Source organism: Panicum virgatum, chromosome 9N (assembly GCF_016808335.1).
Source record: "Panicum virgatum strain AP13 chromosome 9N, P.virgatum_v5, whole genome shotgun sequence".
Taxonomy (NCBI): domain Eukaryota; kingdom Viridiplantae; phylum Streptophyta; class Magnoliopsida; order Poales; family Poaceae; genus Panicum; species Panicum virgatum.
Window position 1 is genome coordinate 23,222,673 of NC_053153.1, and position 20,483 is coordinate 23,243,155.

The 20,483-nt window shown below is 50.0% G+C and overlaps 2 protein-coding genes across 2 annotated transcripts; both read right to left on the bottom strand.

The window, feature by feature from the left end:
* Positions 1 to 1,272: 1,272 nt before the first annotated feature.
* LOC120691197 (mitochondrial import inner membrane translocase subunit PAM16 like 2-like) lies at positions 1,273 to 5,660 on the bottom strand. Its single transcript, XM_039974213.1, has 4 exons — positions 5,504 to 5,660; positions 4,629 to 4,716; positions 1,805 to 1,935; positions 1,273 to 1,700 (listed from the first exon to the last, which is right to left on the bottom strand). The coding sequence occupies exons 1-4, from the start codon at positions 5,504 to 5,506 to the stop codon at positions 1,572 to 1,574; spliced, it is 351 nt and encodes a 116-aa protein (XP_039830147.1). The 5' UTR covers positions 5,507 to 5,660; the 3' UTR covers positions 1,273 to 1,571.
* A 6,357-nt stretch (positions 5,661 to 12,017) lies between these two features.
* On the bottom strand, positions 12,018 to 15,969 carry LOC120691574 (probable cytokinin riboside 5'-monophosphate phosphoribohydrolase LOGL10). Its single transcript, XM_039974671.1, has 7 exons — positions 15,862 to 15,969; positions 14,874 to 14,971; positions 14,674 to 14,704; positions 13,480 to 13,579; positions 12,870 to 12,940; positions 12,602 to 12,745; positions 12,018 to 12,497 (listed from the first exon to the last, which is right to left on the bottom strand). The coding sequence occupies exons 1-7, from the start codon at positions 15,967 to 15,969 to the stop codon at positions 12,429 to 12,431; spliced, it is 621 nt and encodes a 206-aa protein (XP_039830605.1). The 3' UTR covers positions 12,018 to 12,428.
* Between the last annotated feature and the right edge of the window lie 4,514 nt (positions 15,970 to 20,483).

Genomic DNA, 20,483 nt, shown 5'->3' on the forward strand with positions numbered 1-20,483 from the left:
TATGTGTGTTTAGATAAGGAGTGAGCCTCAAGCGCCTATGAACCATAATGAGATGACCCGTCACTACGTGTGTATAGGTTGTAGTTTCTAATTAGTTAGAGTAGTTTCTGATTAGTTAGAAAGTATGTGTGTTTAGATAAGGAGTGAGTACACAGCTTGTACCTAGTTTGAGGCACTCAAAACCATTGCTCTAGCACCGCTTCCCATCGTCTCCTTCGCCCATAGGAAAGCTCAATCTAATCTGCAAGGAGACCTCTCGATATGATATACAAAGGGCAATACGAGGGCCTAGACTATCCTGCTATAGTGCTGTTCATCGCTCAGATGATGACGCAGCCACCAGCCAAGCCAACCCCGCCGTCTTCATCGCAGACGGTCGGCGACGCCAACCCCGTTATCATGTACGTATTCGCCATCTGCTTCACATCGTTGTGCTGACCGGCAACCGCCTCGTTATCATGACCACGTCTCATTTATTTTGTACCATTAACATATTGTTCTGAAAAAAACATGAATGTGGATGTACCAGATGCTGCCCTGATATACAAATTGAGTGACACCTGCTATATTAGCATCATTTGGAGCAATAAATTACACTTACAAATTGATATTTATGGAATATCATATATTACTCATTTAAGTTTGTTCAAAGCAACTGCGAATTGAACAATGCATCTAAATCTTTAACCTTTTTCATTGTTATTATGTCTCTCCAGGAGCAATTGCAATTCAAAATTTAAAGATAACTATAGATCATGCCGGACAGCTCAAACCTACGGCAGCACATGGGATCTGAACTTTTGCAGGCAACAACTAGCAACTCTCTTTCTTCAACCGTTTACGGCTACGGTCATAATCTACAACCAACATCTTTAGTTGAATATAGTTTTTTTTTGGCACCTTGCTTACTACCTCTTATATGCTTTCCTTCCTCTTCTATGGACACGAATGATAACCTTTCAAAGTATCATGTACTAATATTACCACAAATATCTTAAATCTGTATAGCTTTGTTCAAAAAGAGTCTCAAATCATATCAAAAAGTGAAATGGTACTACCAAGCTTACTGTTTTCCCACCATGTAACATTGGCTCAGCTCACCGGAGGTCGCCAGGTTTCTAGTCTAGAGCTAAAAAGTGAGCTAAAAATTATATCATTATCTCATGTATCCAAACAGGGCAAGACTGCGACGTCGGCCAATGCTAAAGCACAGGGAATATTTCCAAAGCGAAGACTCCAACCTTCCTCGCAATATGTCTCCGCATGTCAAGATAAGGGAAATTTGTTCAGATAAATCAATAAGATGGCATCAGGGCTTCGGAAAGTCAAAGCACAGGAATACATATGGTCTCGTGGAATCATCAGCTCAAAAGAACAAGAGTAACAGGTGCGCCAGTGTCCCTTAAGCCCTTAACAGATCAGTCTTGTACAGGTTCGCAGCAGCTGCGCTTAACGGATCAGCCTTATTGGTTCCACGCTGCACACTAGTGATACAACAGCAGCGACCTTTGCTGTTATGTACATTTTTCTTATGAGGGGAAAAAGAATCTCAACTGGACTTGAGCGGGGTCTCAAGTAGGAGGTTCATCTTGCTTGTTCTTTTGATACACAGTTTCTAGGCACTCCTTGGCTCGGTGAACCTTCGATTGGAGGTAAAAACTCCCAGCTTTGGCGTTTTTTTCAAATAAGTTATCGTACCGCTACATAGCAGATGTCGTTGTTAGCAGATTGCAATCAGAGATGCGCGTGCGAATAATAGCAAGTCTGCATGAGAGGAAAGTGGAAGATAAGCGAAGTAGCAGACCTGTACAATCTCTTCCCAGGTTGAATTCTCTGATACACCCAGTATCTGCCTCGCTTCCTGCTCGGTCATTGTTTTACTGGCTCTACGAATATTATTTATTGCCTCATGGGCCACACCAGTCTTATTTGCATCTGACATAATATAGGAGAAAGCAAAAAACAAGGAGATGCATAGTTAAATCTCACTCTTTTCTGGAATAACAATTCAGCGAATAGCAAAATATTTGTCCGGAAGGTAACATCCATTCAATAAAGACTCGCTGTGGAAGGAAAACATTGGTGTGATGGTGATGCTAAGATGATGCTGAAGGCACCTTTCAGTGCTGTTATCATGTCCATGAGTCAATATAGCTAATAAATGAGTACGGTGCCACTAGCTACCTTATGTTGAGTCTTCATGTACAAGCCTAAATGAAAGATTGCAAATTTTGTGGTCCATTGGATTACTAGACGGATAAAATTTAGTGAATGATGTGTAGCAGGCAGCAATCATAGAACAATCTGCATGTTTGAAGACCCAGATAGTGTTACACCTGATAACAGCCCCCCAACCCCCTCTCGTCGCTACGGGAAGCCTATGTGGTTTTATTCACTACTCACTATGAGCCAGATAATTACAAGTCCTTATAAAAGATCTTTTATGTCTTTCCCCCCTTCCAAATCACCTGAGTCAGTGAAAGAATTGTCTACATATTATAATCCAGTGAACTTAAGGAACATCTGTTCAGAGAGCATTCAGTAGACAACAAAGGAATGTATAGTTTCCTAAATCAGGTTCTCGATTCTGTACGTTCTTACGAGGCACCTAGAGAAATTCAAGGGTTGTTTTTAAACACTACCCTATGCTTCTATGAAAATTCTGTAAATAATAAAATTGTTAAGGATATATGTTGGCTAACCTCATCTATCACCATAAACCAGAATCCATAGGATACTGTGCATGGTTTCTTTTATGTCGATTAAACAAAGTCGCCGTGACAGTTCCTTTTCCATTGGATAGATATAGTTCAGATCCCTTACCAGATTGCTAAAAACGCAAGTGTACACAAGTTCCATACCAAGGCAAGCCACAGTGTATCACTACATCTAGGGCACTGAGCACAGCCAGCATAAGTGTTGCAAGTTCAAATGTGTTTGGGTTGCCATTGATAAGATAAGAAGGGGTTTTCTTTGGAGAGGAAGAAGAGATGTGATGGGATGTCACTGTCTAATTGCATGGCCTAAGGTCACTAGACCATGCTTTCTGGGGGGATTGGGCATCTCCCATTTTCAGTTTTTAGGCTGGGCTCTGAGGATGAGATGGCTCTGGTTACAAAAGACTGAACCAGGAAAAGCTTGGGCCTTCCTTTCAGTCAAAGGTCAACCTCAGGTCAAGGCTTTCTTTGCTGCTGCAGTGGTTACAGTAGTTGGGAATGGCAAGAACACCCTCTTTTGGACTGACAGATGGATGGCTGGGCAGAGTTTGGAACATATTCTACCAAACTTGTTTGGTATTGTAATTGCCAGAGGTAGGGGAAGGACAATTGTTGATGCTCTTAACAATAGGAGGTGAATTTCAGACCTAAAAGGTGTTCTCACTGCGGATGTCATATTTGAGTATCTACAACTCTAAAATCTTCTTGAGAACTTTGAGCTGCAGCCAGCAGTAGAAGACACACACATATGGCAGTTCTCCACCTCGGGTTTCCTTCTCTACAAAATCAGCTTATCAGGCACTTTTCACTGGGGCCATCCATTTTAGCCCTTGGGAAAGAATTTGGCGAAGCTGGGCCCCTGGTAAATGCTAATTCTTCATGTGGACAGTGGCACATAAGAAATGTTGGACAACTGACAGACTTGCAAGAAAAGGACTTTGTCACCCAGCCAGCAGCTTGCCCACTTTTGTGATCAAACAGATGAAACAATTGACCACCTGCTGGTCTCTTGTGCTTTCAGCTGACAAGTTTGGTTTGCTGTGCTACATGACCTTGGCTTGCAGATACTTGCACCACAAGCTGGGGGAAAGTTCTTCGAGGATTGGTGGTCAAGTGCAAAAAGGGGTGAACTCCATCATCACTCTTGGCTCTTGGTCCTTATGGAATCATCATAATTGCTGTGTCTTTGATGGAATCACCCCTAATTCGTCCAGTGTTATTAGGGTTATCAAGGAAGAAATGCAGCAATGGTCTTTTGCAGGGGCTCGAGGAGTTTCTCACCTCCTCGCCATAGCACCTACAGCTACTTAGGGGTTCTGGTCCAGTGTTTCTGGTCATGAATGCCTTTTTTGTAAGAGTCTCTTAAACTTGTTTTAGGGTGGGTTGCAGGCCCTTTATATCTGTAACATTTTGGGGATCTTTTCCCCTTCTCTTCTTAATATATTGATGCGCAGCTATCCTGCGCATTAGAGAAAAAAGTGTTTGGTTTGGTAGACATAGGTTACTTCAGGCTACAAGCTAAAGCACAATCATCTTTGTCATATCAGTAGAAATCAGGCATCTCTTATAAGGGTCAAAGACCTACTTATGAACAAAACCATGGTATAGAAATGGCTGCAAGTTAAGATAAACAGAGATCTGTCTTATCTTCATTGGACCAAAAATATTGGACAAGAATAAAACCAAAAGGATTACTGTAAGTTAAAACAATAACTTTATCTGCCATTCATTTGTTATGAAACCTGATTCATAAAAAAAAATTGTCATTTGTTTCTCCGACAATCAATATACCATTTAAATGCCAAAACTGGTAGGCACCAACTACACCCCTACGCTTTTATCTAGCAAAAAAACAGGAACTGACAGAGATTATATGTGGGTCAGAAAGAAGCTCATGGCAGCAGAACTTACTATCAAGCGCTTTACGATATGCCTGAAGCATAGCTCTTCCTATTACCGCAGAGCCCATGACAATCAGATTTGCAATAAGCTTCCCAGCCTGAAAATGAAAAGAAAAAACATGTAAATGAACAGCAAAATATAAATGTGTATATCATGCGTTTATGTATGCATCTTCTTTCGGGGAGGTACAACTCTGAATCTACCCAGCATTATGTGGAGACACCGAGCTTGGCTCAGAAACTATTTATTGTTGCCATGACCTTTCAGAACCTAAAACTAAACCATGAGACAAGGCAGGCCCTAGAAGACCCACACCCTGAAACAGCTGGTGGCTTATATGTCATTCGGGTGTTTAATTTCTGATAAATTTTCCCAAGCTTTTCATGTGAAATTTTAGCCTGTTTAGATGGTGAATGCATCAGCCCTTATGTTCCCCAGCTACCTAGAGTCAGCTGAGCGGTAACCTAAAGCATGTTTCCGACCATTGTCTCATCCAGAACTCCGAAACACTCCATCGCTATTTGATGGATTACCTTATAGACTAGAAACATGGCATGAAAAGCAGCATGATAGCATATATTCTTCTATTCTGACATGTACCGAAATGCGCGATCACAGCGCCCGCGCGCATCAGGGCCAGACGACCGCCAGAAATTCGAACGGGCAGGCACCGCTTCGCAACCTGACGGCTTCAAATCACGCGAAATCCAGCGCTAACCCCAACGGACAAAGAAACGACGGATCGCAGCTGCTCTCAACCCAACGAGGCGAACGCGCGCGAGAGTGAAAACAAAACATTGGGGGTAGTTCTCTACAGCCCGTCGCGTGCACGGGGCGGCGCGCGAGGAGATCGAGATGGGCAGGGGAAGGAGGAGGGGGCTGACCATGGTGGCTCCGACGGGGGGTGCGATCCAGGCCGCGGCGCAGCTGCCGGAGAGACGCCGAGAGGGGGAGGCGAGGTTCGCGATTGGTTCGTTTCGTGCTGGGCTGATTTGATCAGGAGGAGAGAAGAAGGTTCCAGAAACTCAGAAAGGGCGAGGCCGTCGCTCGCTCAACCCGGGCCGGCCTAGTCCAGGTCCACGTTTTTTATGGGCTGCAATCTGGTTTGGCTTGGTCCAGAAAGGACAATCGGTAATTTTTGTATGGGCTGCGGGTCCAGTTCACTGCAGCCATTTCAGGCGGTTTTTTATTTTTTTTATTTTTATTTTTTTTATAAAAATATATTTTCGATTTGGAAATTTACAGGAACATACCCCGGCCGCCCCGCTGCCGGACGGCCGGGACCTGGCCGCCCGGCAGCGGGGCGGCAGGGGCATTTTTGAAAAAAATTTCGCGGAGAAAATTGCGCGCAGGTCCCTGGGGCCAGTCGCCCGGCAGCGGGGCGGGCGGCCCTGGCCGCCCGGCTGCGGGGCGACCGGCCGTAATTTTTGCAATTTAGCTTTTTTCACGAAAGAATTTCACATATGTGCCTTTTTTGTAAATTTTTGCAGAAATAGACCCTGGGGTCAGCGCCGTAATATGTTGCGCCGAGATAACACGTCTTGGCGCCACAGATCACGGCGACGAGGTGCCACGCACGCACAAGCAATCTAGTGAATCTTCGAACTTGCCTTTAATATTTTCGGAACTTTTCAGGAGACTAGAATACTGTGAACCACACATCAAATATAACGGTAAGAATTAAGAACTAAAAACTGCATTACACAATGTAAACCATAGGAATTACATCATAATACAACGTTAATGAAACACACATCAGACATGCAGTGGCATGGCAGAACCCGTTGCAACTACGGTAAACAGATTCTGAACTAAACTAACATGCCTTAGGTAATTTAAATAAAAACACAACAAACACAACGATGCAACATGTCACTAGCACTAGGTAGTCCTAGTAGCCGTAACCCCACGTAGCAAACTGCGTTGAGCCTTCTCCGCAGTATCCACCCATTGCAGGTGGTGCAGGCGGTGGTGCCGGAGGGGCAGGGCCCTTCTTCTTGTGACAAGGGCAGTTGCAGTAAGGAATAGTGCATGGTTCATCCTGTGAAGCGGCAGCATTGCTGGTATCATCATCTTCGTCGTCTTTGCTACCCTCGCTCACTTCCTCGTAATGGTTCACCTTGCATTCCAGATCAAAGATCTTTATCTGGAGGTACTCGATGAATTCCTGAACTGAATCAATTGGTGCAGGATCGACCCATCTGGTAAAACCACAGTTTTCTTGAGCATCTGAAGACTGCAAAATAAATTTCACGTAAGGTGTCTCAATGAAGATAAAGAAATAAAACAACCGAGTATTACCCATGCATGTGGGCATTTGAAGAAACACCGACCGCCATCCATCCCGTCGGTGCACATCTGCACTAAGCAGTCCTCACCATGTCTGCATTTTGGCCACGGTTTTCTACGGTTATCGTATTGTCGAAGAGGAGTTTCATTGGTAAATTTACTCTTGTGCTGCGGCGGAAACTCAAACACTGGTTCCGGAAAGGAATCAGGTCCAAGAGGCCCCTTCCTTATTACGGGGTCTCCCTTTCTTCCCCCTTTTCCTTTCCCAAAACCGTAGTAATTCTTCCCGCTAGACCCACCTCCAGACATTGGGTATACAATGAGCTTTGGTGTTTGAGTGCTGCTGGGAGTTCACAAACTTCGGAGTATTTATAGGCGCACAAAGGTCTGATATCCGGAGTGTGGAGTGTAAATGCACCTAAAAAGCCTACATGACAACACAGTGAAGAGGCTAACTGACCGAACACTGAAAAGGCTAGATTCAATTCTCGAACTGACTACTCAATGCATCTCTGTGCATGCAGACTCACAGCACTGCATCGCTGCCGCTCGGTCGATCGTGCCTAGATGCCGCCTTCCCCACTACACGCCACAGACCTTCGCTGTAGAATGACAGTTCCGTCGTCCTCGCTCGAGAGACTGCTTTGAAGGTGAGTTGGTGTGGTTGCCGTGTTGTCACATCTTTTTGAAATGGTGAAAGGGCACTGCTATTAGGCTGTCGTCTTTTGTCACGTTTGTCTGGGCAAACAATGCGACATATGGGAAACCCGTGATCGTCATGCTGAGCAGTGGCAACCTGTGATCTCGTACTCGTAGCTAGATACACTATGGTCCCTAATTTGAGCTATACGAGCGTGTCACGAAGTTTACTCTGTATGCGGTAGTCGTCATCATCGTCGGCGGGATCTCATCCGCTAACTCCTCCCGCACCTAATTTGTCCTTCATTAAATCACGGAAAAAATTCGCAAAAACTTCCCATATTTCACGAGTATTATGGAACCCACAAACATAACAAGTTCACATCAATAATATCTATAGAAACAAATGACAAGTAAACTATCACAATCATAAACAACCATAATCCGAACAGTCGAAACAGTCCATAATAACAATAGAGAAACAAGTGCCAACAACTAACCACCCCTACCATTCCGACCTCTCTTACGTTGTGCGTGTACGTGATATGTAGGGCAGCTATGACGGTCCGGTGGCCTCACGTCTCTGGCAGGACGGCGTAACAAAGTCACAGGTGTATGCAAGCTGGAATCATCGTCCTGGCAGGCGTAGCAAACAACCGTGTAAAGTCGTCGAAGGAGGCCGCGTCTTTGTCTTCAGACCACCTTACAGATAAAAAAAATTAAGCAACATTCAATAGGTGAATGCAATTCCGTACAAATTATACTACGTACCCTGTGTTCCAGGTGGTGGTGGTGGTGGATAGGAAGAAGCTCCTTCATATCCTCCTGGTGGCGGCATAGGGTGATACGAAGACGGCCCCGCTCCGGTGAACTGTTGTGATCCTGAGTATAAATAATAACGTATGAGCCTTCGACCATAAAACATAAGCAAATAAAATTATGCACCACATATTTACCTAAAGTCCCTCCAGCTGGTGGCATAGAGGTAAATTGGGTTCCTTGAAATGGAGCCCCTTGCGAGGCACCTGGCCCTCCATAGGGCTGAGAACCGGTACCCGTACCCTGTGTGGAGTCGTATTTAAATACTGCATATAAACATACGGATCGGTAAATATCACACCATACCTTCGTACTGTCGGTGGTATAAGGGAGGCTGCTGCCATGCGGGACCACAAGGAACCGACGTCGACGCTTGCGACGATCCGTAGGAATCCTCATACTCCGTCTGCGTACCAAAGGCCTGAAGGATGCCTCGGGCTCTATCACGTTGAGTGGTCCAGGCCTCGAGTTGTGCCGGCATGCTCATCGTAGACCCGCCATGAATCCTCATTACATTCAGTGAGCAATCTAATTCAAGCAATCTACAGGCCTCGAACTGCAACTAAAAAAACTTAGTATACAAATCTTAAAAGATCGAAAATATCGTCAATATTTACTCACCGCCCCATGTAATGCCTCATCCCTGTGTCGTGCATAGCGATCCTGCGAAGTCGCAACATGCGGCTGTGGATGCATGTCAACATACGTCAAACGGCAACGAGTCTTCGGTTCGTACCTGGTCAGGTACGCCCGAAACGAAGTCTCATGTGTGGACCGGTATCCTCAGCCACTGCTCGCCTGCATCATCCCACGCAGCCACCCATGGTTGTAATTTAGTGACCCACATTGTCAAGAAAGGATGTCCAGCCCTTGATAAACTGCACGTTAAATAGAAATTAGTTTCACGTTATTAGTACATGGGGACTTATACATTTTTGTTACCTATGATCGTGGTGCTGAACACGATCCAACGCTGAAGACACAGGGAAAGACTGGCGTCGACCGAACTGCCTCATGACTCTATCCGGGCAGTGGGCCTCAACTGCAACGTCGTACACCAAAGCTGCAGTAGTCATCCATAGGCCCTGGTCCTGTGTGCACACCGAAGATATCCCAAGCGGTGCACGTGCGGCTATAGCCGAAGGACTGTATGGCTCCCACACAATGTCTTCTGGGGTCAATCGATCAAATTCGGCAACAAACTCAGGATAAGACCGCCGGGTCTGTACATGTGCCCATGTTTTCTGCAAAAAATAAAAATTATGTGTCCATAAGAAAGGTATTGAGGGAACAATGTATGACCATAGTATGCATAGAATATAAATTTTTATCGGGTCCATACCTGTCGAGAGTACCAGAGAGTCCCCATGGTGGGTCTGTCGTCCTCCGTGTCACCGTACATATCCGGCTTGTACGGTGACTGGTCAATCATGGGACGACCGATAGCAATCCTCTCGTAAGACCAAAGCTGTAGCAGAATTGGGCACCCCGTTAGGACAGCATTCCTATCATTCTGCCGTGATGCCTTGCAGAGTCCACGATATGTGCATGCAAGAACTGCTGAACCCCAACTATATAAGGGTATGTCATCCTCATCTGCATCGGCGATCTCCTGTGCGTAGGGCAGAAGCACCCTATCCACACAGTGGTCGTGTGAGTTGTTGAACATGATGTACCCAAACAACCACAGCAGGTATGCCTCGAGTGATCTAGTCATGCTGTACTCATCAGCATCGGCTGCCAACAGATCCGGCTGCAATGAAGTACGAACATTGAGAATAAGAAACACATGAGGTATTTCAAAGCCATAAAATACATCAACACATCATTTTGTACGAAATTGTATCTGAAACTGTAGGAGCCATGACTTGGAAGGGCCTTTCGACTGTGGGTGCTCATTGAAATCTTCAAGATCAATCGTGGTGGCAACACCTGCAAAACGTTTATCAAGATCCTCCAGCCGCGTAGAAGGTACCACGCGGGGCCCGACAGTGTCTCCGGTGATAGAAAGACCAAGCAGCATCGCAACGTCCTGCAGGGTCGGTGCCATCTCCCCACAAGGGAGGTGGAACGTGTGTGTCTCAGGTCTCCATCTGTCAACGAGAGCTGAAAGTAGAGACCTGTCTAGCTTCACCAAAGCACTCTCAGCAAGACGAGCCACAGTGAGAAGACCTGCCTCGCTCAGCCTGCATCATACAGTGCACAAATGTTAATATATTATATAACGAAATGTATAACGGATAAAAACAGAAAATATATGACATATCACCTGGGCACCCCATCGTGGGTCTACAGGAACCAACTCTGCAGGTGGACGTGGACGCAACACGTTTAGTTCTTGGTGCTGAACCTTCGCAAGGAAGGACCGGTGACCCGAGTCTATTGTTGGATCCAGCAACGCAGGAGTAACCCCGGCCATACCTACCACATAGATCAAAACAATACAATACAATCACACACATCTAAATATTTCTATTAGTTCCTTATATTTCCTAAATAATTTCTAAGATTTTCTAACGATTTATAATAATTTATAATATTTTCTAACATTTTATTAATTTTCTAATATTATCTTGCAATTTTTAAGATTAATTAATTAGATTGCTAATGTACTATATCAACGCTAATCACTACAAGTAACTACACCTAAATGTACCACTAATCAGTCATAATAATAATTAAACTGATTGCTAATATACTATTTCAACAAAATAGTTTCTATAATTTTCTACAATTTTCTAGCATTTTCTACAATTTTCTAATATTCTCTACAATTTTCTAGCATTTTCTACAATTTTCTAATCTCTTTTTATTTTTTTCTGGATTTTTAGTGAGGCAAATGAGGGGGTGAGGGGCAGCCAACACCTTATAGGGTTGGGGGCGGTCGCCCCGCAGGCGGACGGCCAGGGCCCGGCGCTCCTCTGCCGGGCGGCCTGGAGGGCTGGTCGCCCCGCTGCCGGGCGGCCAGGTCCCGGCCGTCCGGCAGCGGGGCGGCCGAGTATATTCATGTAAATTTCGAACACGAACATATATTTTTGTAAAAAACGAAAAAAAAACCGCGCCATTTCAGACTTCGTCTCACGGGCCGCAACACGGCGCCGTCGAAATGACTGACTGAAACCGCTCCCCCAGGGCCGTCGGCCCATAGATGGCAGACAAAGCACCTCTGCTCCTGCTAGACTGCTCTGCCGCGCGGTGCTGCAGGCCTGCAGCTGGCAGCCAATGCACAAGTCGCAACTCGCAACGGCTTGTTTCATTTCGCTCTGCATAGACTGCATCAGAGGGCAAACAAAGCTACTCTACAGCACAGGCGCGCAGGCGCAGCTGTAGTTACGTCCTCTGCTCAAAATGTATAGTGCTTAAGTTTTGTCCTAATCGAATCCTTTGTTTTATCAACAGAGGGAGTACCGAAGTAGCTATTTTGTTTTTACTCTCGCCATGAAGCCTTAAGTTTTGTCCTAATCGAATCCTGTAGGTGTTTTTCAGGCTTCATGGCAAGTTCAAGTTTTAGCTGTAGCTGATGTTTGCAGCAAGATCTCAACGCCACGCAATTTTATTTCCGAGGGCATCCCAACACAACACTAGTTGCAGTGCACCATTAGTAGAAAGAAAGAAAAAATAAGAGAAAGGTCCGAAAAAAGAGAGAGAAAGTTTCGATCCAAAAGATCTGCACTGCATTGTATAACACACTTGCTGAGTTGCTGTAGTCAATCGAATTCAGCTTCTTGAAACTAGTAACATACATAGGCAGGCACTAGCTGCTAATACTACAAGACCATACAGCAGCAGGGGCGGCGCGGGGAGGAACCGGTCAAGTCCTTTTCGCTGCTACAGCATTGCACCCCAGTGGAAGCAAACAACAAGGCCACCATCATATACAAACGAACACTCCAAACCGATCTGCGTCAAGTTAAATAGGGAGAAAATTAAAATCCCAATCCGACGGCAAGCTAAGCTTCTCCTCCTCCTTCCTTCACCGATCAATGGTTCCAATCGCCTGCCCCGTTCTAGATGATTGCTTCCGCCGCCGCCGCCGCCGCAGGCTGTGTACGCGTGGCCACGTCAGTAGCCGAGGTGGCCCATCTCCCAGTTGAGCGTGGACGCCACCCTGTCGTGGTACGGCACGTACTCCTGCGCGGAAACCCGACACGTCAGCATGCCTGCGAGCTCATCAGCGAGAAGGAAAAGGGGCCGGCGGCCCGGCCGTGCGCGTGCGTGCGTCCGTCGTCACGCACCTCGAGCTTGTCCATGAGCTCCTGCGCGGTGGGCGCGAGCACGATGATGCGGCGGGCGCTGGGGTTGATGAACCCCTCCTCCACGGCCTTGTCGATGAAGGTCAGCAGCGAGTTGTAGTAGCCGTCCACGTTCAGCAGCCCGACCTGGAAGAAGAAGAAGAAGACGCGCGCGGCCCACCCGTCAGTCGGATCGAGAGGGAAATTCATTCAGAAGATCGAGGAGCAGTTGCAGCAGCTTGCAGCTGCGCGCCTAGTCCGTAGGAATTACCGGCTTGTGGTGGATGCCCAGCTGCGCCCACGTGATGACCTCGAGCAGCTCCTCCAGCGTGCCGTACCCTCCTGCATTGATCGACGGGCTCAGCGTCGGGTTCGGTTCGGTGCAACAGAACGGCCGGCGGTCTACGACGACGCCCGGCCGGAGAACAGCCAGCGTATCCCTGCTCCAATTATTGGGCTAGGCCACTGTGCGCTATTCACTTTGGAGACACGACACGCACGCATGTGGGAGGCGCTGCCTGCCACCGTGCGCGCCAGAAGTGGCACGAGGCACTGTGCTGGGGTGGTAGTAGAGTGGTGTGGTGATGCCCTACACAGTACACACTGCGCCGCGTACGTAAATCAAAACCTGCCCGAGTGCAGGTGGCATGTTTCTTTGTTTGGCAAAGCCACGTACTAGTACTACTGGTGGCGGTGGCTGCGCAACTGTGCACGTCGCCGCCTGCCTGATCCCCGTGACTGTGAGATCTACCGGACACGTAACTCTCGTAGCAGCAGCAGTAAAATTCTAAAATCCGTTGCTGCATGCACAGCATCATGCTCTCCGCCTCCCTGGCTCCGCGGGTGAGTGACAGCTCGGGATGCACGGGTGGGTGGCTCACCGGGCAGGGCGATGAATGCGTCGGACTGCCGCGCCATCTCCGCCTTCCTCTGGTGCATGTCGGCCACCGGACGCACCTCACCGACCGTCTCGCCGCTGATCTGCAGAGATTATAAAAAAAAGGAAACGATTTCACCTCCTGGTCAGATACGATTTTACCGCGAGCGTCGCAAGGGGCATGGTGATCTGCATGCGAAAAGGGGGGGAAAAAGAAATCTTTGTTGCCATGCCATGCTAATGATGCCTAGGCCTGGCCTGGTCTCTCTACGGGAATGGCGTGGTATGATTGTGCTCGGATGGAGCAGAAGTTGACCCTCTTGACCGTTTGGGAGCGGTAAAAGGTTTCAGCAGGAGCTGAGCGACTAGTAGGAAGAGGACCACACCAAGGCCAGGGAGCACAGACATGACGTGCTCGAGTGAATGCCCACGGGACCAACGGGTATAAATTGTACTAGTGTCCCAGAACAGAGCTAGTAAAAAAAAAGAATTTGAAACACGTTACACCATTCCTGAAGCTGGAACTCGAGGTCGCTGGCACATGTTGGAGCCCTAGGCACAAAAACAAACCAACAGGGCTTTAGGGGATGGATGATGCCACGGCAGGACTTTTGGGGGAAAGCAAATGGGTAATTGTTTGGTGTAAACGTCCTCACGCCAAGATCTGGGATTCGTGCCAAAAGGCACGTACTAGGACTATAAGCAGTACGACCGGCTCCCGATCGGCCGATTTGTTTTGCGCCCCAAGCGCCGTGTCCCCCGGGACTCCCGCACGGGCGCTCCCGGAGCCCAAACTCCCAAGCCCCATTTGATAACCACTTCTACGCCGCTCCTGAAGCACTAGGCACTCTTAAAAAACTCCCGAACGTGAGCGCGCGGTCATGATTTGGAATTTGGATGGATGATGGGTTTGGGGCCGGCGCTGGCAGACCTTATCCCTCACTGACAGGCCAGCTCAGTGGACAGTGGAAATCCAGAGGCACGCTTGTCAGAGGGGTTGTTGTACATGTTAAATCCAAGCAGTGCGTAAGTACGCGGCTTAGCAGTTTGGCGTTCTTCCTCTTTTCTTTTTACTACTGTACTTGTAACTTGTGGTACTATCAGATTTGGCGATTAAGCAGTTGTGACATGCAAGGATGCAACGGAACAGGAGGTAGGCGAGGAGGGGAGGGCAGGCAGGCAGGCAGACAAGACGTACCTCCGGTGTCATGAGCGTCTTGGGAATGACCCTGCTCGCGGACAGCAACATGACAAAAAAAAAGGAAAGCGATCAGCACAGGAACGGGCCAAGCCACGCACGCCCACGCGGCGGATCAAAACATTCTCTCCATCCACGCACGGCACGCCGCCGAGCAGCAGGCGCGCCGGAGGGACAGGAACAGGACAGCAAGGGCTTACCCGATGACGTGGCGGCCGCCGTCGTAGACGGCCTGGGAGACGAGCCCCATGAGCCCGATGCTGCCGCCGCCGTACACCAGGTCGATGCTCCGCGCCACCTGCACACGCCGTCGTCCATCTCCATCAGTGTGGGTTAAACTTCTCGGGAAGCCCCGTAGATAGGCAAAAAGAAAAAGAAATGAACTTCATGCGTGAGTCGTGTCGCGTGGACGCGCCGACGCCGCGGCTGCGACCGTCCGGACGGGACCGCGCGCTCGGGGTCGGGGCGGCTGCTCGGCTCTGCCTCGCTGCCCGCGGCTGGTGGCTCGTGGCTCATTTATTGTGGAGCCGTGAATGCGGTAGGGCCGCCGGCTCGGCGCGGCGCGGGGCGGGGCGGGGCGGGGCGACGACTGCCAGTGCCTGCCACGCCACGAGGCGAGCGCCGAGCGCGCCCGCGCACCAGGGGACGGCGCAGGCACGGCAGGGGGAGTACTCCCTCCCAAACTGGGAGGAGATGGAGGGAGGAGCGGCGGCGCAGACCAGAGGCAGAGGAGGACCGTGCCGATCTCTGCGCGGGTGCCTTTGTGCCCTTGTGTCGGATCATGAGCAGAGGCGGCGGACGGACGGAAGCGGAAAGAAGAGGAGGGATCCGCCGAAAGTGCAGTGCAGGCGTGCAGCAGCCGCTTCGCACTTCAGCTAGCTTGCTGGTGGCTACTGCTGCAGCTGAGTTCTGCATTCGAGTTCCCTGTGCAAGTGTGTGTGTGTGTGTGTGTGTGCACTGCAGTATACAGAGGGATCATGTTCGTGTACTGACTAATCTACCTGAGAACGAAGGTGAGGCTAGGCTGCAAAGGAGGCGACTGAACCAGGGGGAGCTAAGTAGCACAGCACCACGCCAAGGTGGCCGTCGTCTCGTGTAGAGCAGACACGTACAGAACCGCTAAAGAAGTGCAGGTAGCTAGTGCTGGGGGCACGGTGTGAGCTACACAGGGTGGGTTGAGTGGGTTACCAGCTCGTTGCCGAGCTCAATGGCGGCGTCATGGTAGCTCCGCTTCTTGCCCTGGCTGCTGCCGCAGAAGACGCAGATCCTCTTGAACCTCGACTGCCTCATCGTCATGGCTACTATGCTGCTAACCTCCCACTTCTTCCTCTTTCTTCCTCACTACCTCGCAGCGGCTATACCGGCCCGTAGGTATCTCTCTCTCTCTCTCTCTCTCTCTCTCTCTCTCTCTCTCTCTCTCTCTCTCTCTCTCCACGCTCCCGTCGCTGCGGCCGCGGTGAGGTGGTGCACGGCCGGCGTCAATGTGCCGCTGGCTATAGCTAGTGCAGGCGAGAAGCGCGCACTACTAGGGGTGTGGCCTCTCCTTGCTGCAGCCGATGCCCGGCGCCGAGTGCGCCACCACGGCTTATATAAAAGCGGGGGCGAGGAGAGAGAAAGCCCCGGGGGGCCGGGGTGGCAGTACGAGTGGAGAAAGAAAGAACGGAGAAAGAAATTAGAAATGCATGCACATGGAGGAAAAGAAAGGAGAGGAGAGGAAGACGCTCCGGCGCCCACCCAAGGGCCAGAGGCCCCGCGAGCGACGCTGCCGGCCGGCCGGCCGGATGGCTAACCAGCTTGGCTATAGCTTTCCGGTGAAGTGGACCCGGCTGGGGGCCGGGTGGTATTGACGGCTGACTCACCTTATCTGTTTTGCCGGTGTGAATTGCGTCAGGCGAAAGGCGTGTGGGTAATCTATCTTTTGCTGCTAGCTAGGCCGTTTTTAGGAAAAGCAAAGCATGGGGGTAGTAGGGCAGCAGACTCGTCTGCTGATTAGCGCCGGCCTCTCTTTCCGTGGAGGTGCTGTGTTTGACTAGTGTAGTTTTGCTCCAAGGTTTTGAGATGAGTGGTGCGTGTCTTTTTTTTCCTCTTGTTTATTTATTTAATCAGATGTTCGGACCCCAGTTCTAGCACAAGGCAGAATGCTAGAATAATGCAACATTACTACTGTACTACTGTAATGCATGGATGAAAGTTTTTAAGATTGTATGGATTTTCAAACATAGAGGATGCACGATGGTGTTAGCTTATGGACAGTACTACAGTACCTAGCTATCAAGAATTGATGATTTATCCGCTTCCCATGGGGCGCAATTGATGGCCCGCATTTATGGTTTGGCATGTGCGAGCATGGATCCAAATAGACAACCATCTCTCTTGTCCGCACGCTCATAAACTGACCAAAAATGATGTGCTTGCGAGTGAATACAGAGCGCCAGGTTTTCATTTCCGTTTAGACGCCATCGTTTTTTGTTTTCTCGAACCCTCATTGGCATACATAGATATTCCACGATGACGATCATGCACAGCATGTGCGCGGAAACTTAGAGCAGCAAATGGGCTGAGCCAGACAGATGGTCGCAAGGTCCCCAAGAGCTTTCAGTGCAGAAGCGATTCGCACGTTCCCTGCACCCTCTTGCCCGATGGTTGTTAGCCTCCGCACAGTGCGCACGCCGCGTGCACTGTTTCCAACTCCCAAATTTGGCTACTGCCTCGGTGCCACGGCCTCTCGTACTTTCCCCCGAAATTACACAAGGGAAGGGAATAAAATTCAGGTAAGAAGTTCCAGTTGATGGTTACGCGTTCAGAGTCCCAAGTTGCCCAAGTTCAGATTAAGATGAGTTTTTCTTTGGAAGCTCAAGCTGACGCATTTGTGTTGTCATTCTCAGCGGTACAAATAGTACGAGTTAAGGTTTTATAGTTGAATTTTGTATTACAACTCGCAAAAGAAAAATCTAGTATGAACAGGTGTCAATAAGCATGCACATACATGGATGTTCAAACTTCAAAGCAGTGAGTTGGTTGTCTGCTTGTCTTAGCTTCGAAGACAGCTTTAGATCAGTCTCAGTGTACAGTTTCATACTACAATTACATGGGATGAAACTTCTCTCTCCTCCCGTGAAACTCTCTCGTTCTCTCTTCTCGTCATGTCAGCAAAATTGATGATGTGGTATAAAATAACTCTAAAACTTCTATTGAGATTGGTCTAAGTTAACAAAAAAGTACTATCATGTCCTAACCGGGACTACCTGTTTGCTGTTGCTTCTGCCTTTCTAAACCCAAACTGAACGGGCTTAGCCCACGCCATCATGAACAGAGCACGAGAAGTTGGAACGGCCGGTGCAAACATGGATGCTGTACGTCCGCCTCCGGCATGATAGCCAACCCATGCGCTGGTGAGCGAGCCATTCCCCCACGCGGGAGGATTGGAGGAGCCGCCGCGCGCGCGACAGCACGGGACATCCGGCATCGGCGCCGGCCGAACACGGCACGCACGCCCACGCACACGAAACGCGCGCCACCGCGTGCGAGCCCATCCGCGTGCCGCGCCGGCGCGGCACGCGGGCGGACGCGCGCGCCCCTGGCCATGCCGTAGCCGTAGTACATACTCCTTCGTTCCAAAATAAATATAATTTTATGATTTAAAATTTATTCTACAAAAAATACAATTTTGATCTAGCAACCAAAAAAACAAAAGTCTTCAGAAACTTCTCTTACAAAAGACAAACCAATGTCTAAATTTTTCTTAAAAAAACAATGAATAATTTAGTAATTTACATCTAGCATTGGTTTACGTGTTCGATTCTATAATTATATTTATTTTGGGACAAAGAGTAGCACGAGAAGGGGCGCCTGGCCGCTTGGATGCCTGGAGAGAGCGAGCTACGAGTAGGCAGCCGTAGCCACCCGAGCCGACCCGCACGCGTGCGCGGCCGCGGCCCGGCACGGCGGGATGGGCGCGCGCCGCGCGGCGGCCGGGAGGAGTGGGGCTCCGTGCGCGGCTGCCGCCGGTCGCGCCCGTTCGAGTCCGCGCCACGCCCAGGCGCGGCCGGTACGGGTACGGCGGGGGGCACGCCCTCTGCGGCTGTTTTGGACGCGCGGCTCGTTGGCCGGTGGGCGGCCGGGCCCGGCGCCCGTGTGTGCGGCGCCGTCCTGGACGTACCGCCTTGCCTTGCCACCGGGGCGGCGGGCATCTATTCTATCCATCTCTCGCCCACACAGTACATGCGGCCGTCGGAGTGGGGCTGATCGGTGGCGTGCCGGTGTTGTACGTGCCCGTATACATGCGTGATGCTCGTGTTGTCAGTGCCACTCCTGTTCGATCTATCCCCCGCTAGTTTACTGTTTACTAGTACCTCTGCACATGTGACAATTTTACAGCTCCGAAGCCCATCCTGTTAGACCCGCCGTACGCTAGCTTCCGCCGGCCGGAGCGCCGCGCTGCACGCTTGCCGTTGCCGGCGGCAGCAAGCAACCCGGCCCTGCTCTGCTCCGCCGGCCGCCTGGGCACGGTGACCCCCACGCCGAGCCTCTTCCCCGCCTCGGTTTATGCGGCCGCACCCGTACCTTGCCGGGCGAGAATGTCTGTAGTCTTTGTAGTCGGAGTACAGTATAGCAGTGTTCCATTTCTTCTACAAACCCAGCTTAGTTCCTTTCGTTTTTCCTTTCTGAGACACAAAAATGCACCAAATCAGTCTGATCACATCATCAGAAAGAAAAGGCAGAACTGAACTTTGCGCGGTCCTTATTACGATCCATCGATCCTCCATCACATGGCCATTTCATATTCATAACAACAGAGAGAGAGAGAGAGCTTTGCCCATCACATGATCTAATTATCCAATCAGTGGGACTAATTAAAATAGATAACCACACCAGGATCAGATACACCGGAAACAAAAGGCAGGAGCAGGACCCCCCGCCTTTAGCAGCTCCGCTCGCTTTAACAGGTGAGATATCCTTCTGAATTTCTTCTGATCGATCGCCCCCGCCAAATCCTAGCAGCGGCCGGATGGCCCGGCCCCTCCGTTGCGCCAGCCAGGCTCACGCGTCGCAGGTGCTCCGAAGTCTGATGCACCACCACCAAAAAACAAAGGCGCCTGCCTCCTTTCTGAATTCTGAGACAGACAGACAGACAGACATGCCCCTACAATACTCCACTCCAGGCACCACCTGCGGAAAGCCAAGCTTTTTCGCTCTCGGTTTCCGGCGAGCCGCAATTTTAAACGACGGCTTAGCAGCGTTCGCGCAGCGCAGGGCCGAGCCGCCGAGGCTCCGGCGATGATGGATGGGCTAGCTGAAGGGCCCTCGGGGTCAGAACACGCGACACGCCCTGACACCCCCGGATTTGACTGCGGTTTGACTGGCCGGCTCCACTTCACCGCGTGCTTCGACAGACCGGGGTGTAGCCGGGGGGCTGTTCATGATTCCGTCGACCACCCGTAAACAACAAGTTGCTCTCGAGCCTTGCTGCCAGTTCGCCACGCACTGCCGACGAGCTCGGCATCGCATCGCACGCCGCAAGGCGCCAAGAATCCCCGGCTGGTAGCTTCGCGTCTAATCCTGCCCCGCGCATGCAGCAACCCCCAATTAACCACCACTCGACGCCGGTGAGCTGCTCGCTACGCTACCGGTCGATGACGGTGAGCGTCGAGGGCTGACACGAGGAGACAGACAGGCAGCCATCAATCTACTAGTCTAGTAGGGTGAAGGGAGAAGCGGCCGGGGGGCGAGAACATGTGAGGTGACGGGGAAACCGTCGACCGCCCAATGATCGTGGAGGGGCCGGGCACGCACACTCGGGCGCCCCCTAT